This window comes from Mus pahari, chromosome 14 (assembly GCF_900095145.1).
Source record: "Mus pahari chromosome 14, PAHARI_EIJ_v1.1, whole genome shotgun sequence".
Lineage (NCBI taxonomy): Eukaryota > Metazoa > Chordata > Mammalia > Rodentia > Muridae > Mus > Mus pahari.
The window spans coordinates 61,895,781-61,901,693 of NC_034603.1; the positions used below are offsets into that span (position 1 = coordinate 61,895,781).

At 55.0% G+C, this 5,913-nt stretch overlaps 1 protein-coding gene across 1 annotated transcript in view; it reads right to left on the reverse strand.

Moving 5' to 3' along the window:
- Positions 1-5,509, reverse strand: part of Spata20 (spermatogenesis associated 20) — a 7,004-nt gene extending 1,495 nt beyond the window's left edge. The window contains exons 1-14 of the mRNA XM_021213469.1: positions 5,415-5,509; positions 5,122-5,304; positions 4,955-5,019; positions 4,687-4,841; positions 4,469-4,612; positions 4,167-4,368; positions 3,792-3,922; positions 3,593-3,697; positions 3,289-3,363; positions 2,981-3,190; positions 2,714-2,906; positions 2,307-2,475; positions 1,837-2,048; positions 631-830 (exon numbers count right to left, since the gene is read on the reverse strand). Of these exons, the coding sequence (XP_021069128.1) occupies positions 631-830; positions 1,837-2,048; positions 2,307-2,475; positions 2,714-2,906; positions 2,981-3,190; positions 3,289-3,363; positions 3,593-3,697; positions 3,792-3,922; positions 4,167-4,368; positions 4,469-4,612; positions 4,687-4,841; positions 4,955-5,019; positions 5,122-5,304; positions 5,415-5,491 (2,121 nt within the window). The 5' untranslated portion in view covers positions 5,492-5,509. The remainder of the gene's footprint in view (positions 1-630; positions 831-1,836; positions 2,049-2,306; positions 2,476-2,713; positions 2,907-2,980; positions 3,191-3,288; positions 3,364-3,592; positions 3,698-3,791; positions 3,923-4,166; positions 4,369-4,468; positions 4,613-4,686; positions 4,842-4,954; positions 5,020-5,121; positions 5,305-5,414) is intronic.
- Positions 5,510-5,913: the final 404 nt, after the last annotated feature.

Below are 5,913 nucleotides of genomic sequence, written 5' to 3' on the forward strand. Positions count from 1 at the left end.
CACACACACACACACACACACACACACACACACACACACCAGGAATGCACATTAGTGGCAATGTCATACATTGTGGTGGACATACAAATACAGGGCGGGGTGTCCAGAAGACTTGTACACTGGATGGCACACAACACACAAAGAGGCATACATACATAGTAGATGCCCATAGAAGCAGATGCCACACAGAAATACACACAAACATATACCCATAGAGGCACACACAAATATTCACAGGCAAATACTCTAGCCCGCACCAGCACACAAACCAGAAAAATGTGTGTGTGTGTGTGTGTGTGTGAGTGTGTGTACACAAAAGAGTTGACAGAGCAATAAAGCACAGAGGAACAGACATAATCAGATTGACACGCAGAACCTTATAGAGAAAACACTTCACCAGCCGTCAGATCAGCAGGAACCCATTTCTAACCTCTTCATTTTGCATTTATATGCAAACAGCCCAGTGACAAGCCCTCACAGGCTGTTTCCTCTGACGCCACCTTCACACAGACACCTCATTTCCACAGAGCGGAGACCCCCTGCACATGTATAAGTGAGCTCTGGTGGCAGCCCTGGAACTCCATTTCCCAGCTACTACACCCTGAGAGATCACCATTACCACCTCCCTACCTGCTTCAGAGTCTGCTGTTGAGCTGAGAGGGTACGGACCATCTCGGGCAAGGCCACTGGGACGCGGCGCATGCGCTCGGAGAAGGCCGTCAAGAGGCACACACACTTGTCCAGCCAATCCTTGTGGCCAGTGAAGCCGTGCAACCGAAGGAGGTTGTGGGCCGACACAGAGTTAGCACTGGGCTCTGCGCCATCCTGGTCTGCAAGGGACAGGAGGAGGGTATAAGAGGGGTGGTCATTGGGTTTCAGGGCCGTGCTCTGAGTCTGGGTTATGGGATCCTGGAATAAGGTGAAGTTCATGTGGCGCTGGTCTGATTTTTGTTGCTGTTGTTAACAAGCCCCTCTGTCCTACTGAGCTTCGGGTATCCAGGTTCCTTTCTTCACTGCTGATGCCTTTGTCTAACGACCGACTGCCAGGGCCAGAGAGACATCACCCAAGTCCCTCACCTCTTCTAATCCACTACACATCCTGCTGGCCTATTGCCAGCCCCCAATCCTTCCCTGTCCCCCTTCTCATGAGCTACCCCCGGCTGCTTTCAACAGTACCTCCAAAACTAAAAACCAGCATTCTCTTAATGGGTCACCCTGATTTCTCTGTTTCCATTTATCTCTACGATGCGTAGAATTACATTCCAGTCAGAGCAGGTCAGACCCTCTCAGTGCCCCGAGCCCTCGCTTCCTATCCCAGCGCTGGCACCTCCTCTCACATCACTCCTGGTCTCTGTCTTCCACACTCAACCTAATCCCTAGGGCTCTCTCGTCACACTGTCTACTCTGCCTAAATCTCTCCCAAGTGCCTCCCTGATGGCACAGATCCTCTTGGTTGACACCTGTCACAGGTTTACTGTAATCTCAAAGCTCTGAGGTATACATTCCGCACTACCTCCACCACAGGCTGCGAACTTACTTCCTTCAGGCGAAGACCAAGTCATTCTTGCTTAAACAAATGAAATCAGTGGATTCTAGATGTCCCTGCATGCTCACGGGAGAGCTAGAATGACCTCTCCATCAACTCTGAGGAACTATGGGTGTTATTGGCATTCATTTGTACACGAAGAAGCAGGTTTTGGAATACCAGGAGACCTCCAAAGTCACATAGAGTAAAGGCATGTAGCCAGCAGCCCCACAAGAACTGTTTACTGCAAAACTGCTTCCTCTGGGATGCCCTGCCCTGCCCGAAACCCAGGGCCCAAGGCCAACACTGACCGTCCTTCAGACGAAGAGGCAGGTCTGTCCCCAGCTCAGCCTCACTGCAGAAGTAGCCGCCACCTCGGGGGTCCCAGAAGAGCTTGTCCTGTATGTCCTGCAGGCGAAGAGCCCACTCAAGCCACGAGCTCTCCTGTGAGGCCTCGTAAAGGTCCAGGAGGCCCCGCACCACGAAGGCATAGTCCTCCAGGAAACCCCAGCATGGCGGGTTGCTAAGGGTATAGGAGAGAAGGAAGTCTGAGGACAGGCCCTGGGAATGCAGAGAGGAATCTTCTCTGGCTTTCTTTCGGTTAATCCTCCATACCCATGTGTCCTGTGGCTACATTAGTCCATTTCCCAAAGAGTCAATGGGCCCAAGAGTGTTGAGACTGCCGGGTAGCAACTGATCAATCAGTCCAATGAAGGGGCAGAACAGGGCTAGAATCAGCCAAAGAAACGGCCCCGTGGTCTGCCCAGCCTCCCTCCCCCACCTTTGCTCCACAGTTCCTCCGGTGCCAGCATAGCATGTCCTCTTCAGGCGGCCGCTGGACACATCAAACATGTGCCTCTTGAGGAATTTGGCACCGTTGGTGGCCTGGGTGACCAATTTTTCCATACCGAGGACAGCCCCCGTCACAGCAAAGCCAGAAACCATCAAGCCTGGAGGAAAGAGAGGTCAGAGGTGGCATGAGGTCAACCAGAGCTCTCCTGGGACAACCTACCCCCACCCCCCGAGTCTCCAAGTGCCAAGGCCAGGCAGATCACTTAGACGCTAGATCTCCGCTGATTCATTTCTAAGTCAAAATTTCCAAAGGCCTATGAAGAAAGACTGGGCAGACAGAAGGGGCTTGGCGAATAGAGTTAATGTTCAGAGAGGGTCACCCCAGGGTCACCCCACCGTTCCAGGCAGCCAGCATTTTGTTGTCCAGGTGTGCTCTCGGCCGATGTTTCCGGGCCTGGAAGAGCTTCTCCAGCCCTGTGTTGAGCAAGGCTCTCACAGCCTCCACCTCCAGGCCATAGCGGGCTGCAGTCAGCTCTAGTGAATAACGCACCGTCAGAACATTCTGGCCGTGCAGTTCCCCTTTGGGATCCTGAAGAAAACAGCCTTGGTCAGGAGGAGCCCATGTACTCGGTGAACCTTCTCAGTGTCTGCCAATGTCCTCACCTGAGAGGAGGTGATATTGCCTGCTTCGCTGAGGCCGTAATGCTTCATTAGGAGCTGGCCTGAGGTCAGGGGCTCACTGGCGCCTACCACGGGCTCTGGGAGCAGCTGCTGGACCTCTTTGACTGTCCACACATAGTAAGCACCTTCTTGGGGCTTCATGCCTCTCTCTGGGGGGGAGTCAGCATCCTCCGCACTGTAAAAGCCTCCAGACTGTGGGGATAGGAGAGTTGGCTGGTCACCATCCAAAAGACAATGGAGACTGTCAAGTCCTCCCGCACGGAGATACGCCTGCCTCCGAGGACACACACCCGATGGCTCAGAGTCCGGGTCACATACTGCAGGATGCCTTTAGCGACGTCAGCGTAGAATTCATCGCCAGAGATCTGCCGCGGGGGCGGAGGGGGGGAGGTTGTAAGTAAAGGTCACTGGGGGGGGGCGGCTCAGCTCAGGTTCCTAGAGGATATTTCCCCCCAGGAAAGTGGGTGGGGTGTAGGGGAAGCCCAGGTGTCTAGAGTGTGAGGAGGAATTATGGGTTGAAATTAAGAAGAAGCTACCGTTGGCTGGAAGGTCTTGGGACTGGCAGCCAGGGTTGGGATAAGGGGCAAAAGTCACCTGGAAGGCCTGGGTATAGACCACCGAGAGTTGGGCCTGGTCATACAGCATCTTCTCAAAGTGAGGAATGTGCCACTGTCGGTCTGTGGAGTAGCGATGAAAGCCCTGTGGCCAAGCAGAGGCAGAGTGTTAGGCTAGATGCATCTTAGCCTCTGTCACTAGGCCTGCTGCCCCGGCACGGAACCTGGCCTGCCCTCACCTGCCCTACATGATCCTGGATGCCTCCGTTGGCCATCATCTTCAGGGTGTGCAACGCCATCTGCTGAGCTCGGGAGCCATCCTGGGTGAGCCGGTGACTGAGCCAATAGGAGAACAGGAAGTTCAGGATCACTGTGGAGCAGGAAGGAGAGGGTGAGAGGGCCAGGCAGGCTCTGCCCAGTCAGTCTCTGTCAGGCTGGAAGGTGGGAACGTCTACCATCCACTTAGAGGACACAGGCCATTGGCCTCTGAGTCAGAGGTCAGAATATCATTAGCCCACAGGGGACCGGAAAGCTACACAGTCTCGCACAAGAGAGGCCAAAGGCACCGACGCGCGCATTATGTTTTATGTAGGTCAGGGTCAGAGGTCACTGACCAGGTGTGGGAAACTTGGGGGCCTCGGCGAAGCCACCGTATTCCTCATCATAGCCCTCATCCAACTGCTGGAAGCAGCGGCTGTTCATGGTGGCAGCGGAGGGCGGAATCTGTCTGTCACCCACACTGATCTCAGATCGGGCCAGAAGGGCTGTGGTGACGCGCTGGCTGTTCTCCAGTAGGGTGTTCTTGTTCAGTTTCCACTACAGGAGGTGAGCATACACGGGTCGGGGTGGGGATGGGAGGTGGCTGTGGTCTCTCAACCCTGCACGCGGGCACCTCCCCTCGCAGACATCCCCTCACCTGATCGCAGATTCTCATCAACACTGTTCGAAAGCCAACTCGGGTCAAACCATCCTCTGGCGGGAAGTAGGTGCCCCCAACAAACGGCTGGAGGCCGGGGGTCAGCCACACATTCATTGGCCAGCCTCCTCCACTACTGGTGGCCTGGAAGGGGGAGGGCCAGGGTCAGGGGAGTGGCCGCGCGCAGGTGGGACAAGACTGCCACAGGGATGGCTCACCTGCACAAAAGTCATGTATACTTTGTCCACATCTGGCCGCTCCTCTCGGTCCACCATGACACAGATGAAGTTCTCATTGAGCAGGCGTCCAATCTCTTCATTCTGGAAGGACTCCTCCTCCATCATGTGACACCAGTGACAGGTAGAGTACCCCACTAGGAGAGAAGAGGGACAGGGTGGCAGAAGGAGGTCCCCTGAGACCCAAGGGACCACCCCCAACCTTCTGCCTGTCACTGAACCTCTCATTCTGGGAACAGTGGGTGTATACCTGAGAGAAAAATTGGCTTGTTTTCTTTTTTGGCCTTGTCGAAGGCTTCCTGTCCCCAGGGGTACCTAGACCCAACAGGAAGAGAAGGCACTCATTAGCCTAGGGAGTCCCAGAGGATTAGGGACCCCCCCCCCATGCTTCAAGGCAAACCCTGGGACAGCGCTCACCAATCCACTGGGTTGTAGGCATGCTGTAAGAGGTATGGAGACTTCTCATTGATCAGGCGATTGGCGGTCTTCGGCGGTGCAGGTGGAGGACAGTTAGTCCGGCTCGACTTTCCTCCAGCAGGCATGGGCGCTGAACTACTAACAGTAGTAGTACTTCGGTCCTTGTCCCGGGAGGAGCTGCCCCTAATGTGGGCAGATGGGTCACACAAATGAAGGCCTTCGCCCTTTGCCCCACCCAAAACAGTTCAATGGTCACCCAGCCTCAAAGACCCCCCACTCCCTGTCCAGCCCACCTTTCTGAACCACGGGGGAGACCGTGGCCTTTGTGCTCCCCCTTATGTTTTGGGGGCGGTGAGGAATGGTGGCTCATTGGGGGCTCCCTGCCAGGTTAGTCTCCCCCAGCTTCTTGGACCTGGCAGTAGGAAGGGTATCTGTGAGGTCGGAGAGGGTCATAATGAGTAGAATGACCCATCCTGCTCTGTTCTATCACCCGTGGAGTGCCCCTCCCTGGGCGGTTGCACTGCAGGCATCCTTAGCATTCATGTGGGTGACTTAGAAAGGGGGTGGCTACGGCTAGTGTCTAGACAGGTCTAGAGGAATTGGGTCCAGGACTGGACCAGGTGAGGGACAGCCAGAAGAAGTAAGTAGGCAGGGACTAGCCAAGGGCTCCAAACAGAGCGCTCTGAAGGACCAAGTCTTACACTAAACACACACACACACACACACACACACACACACACACATACACACAGAGGGGAAAGGGAGGGGAGAGAAAGGGAAAGAGGGGAAGAG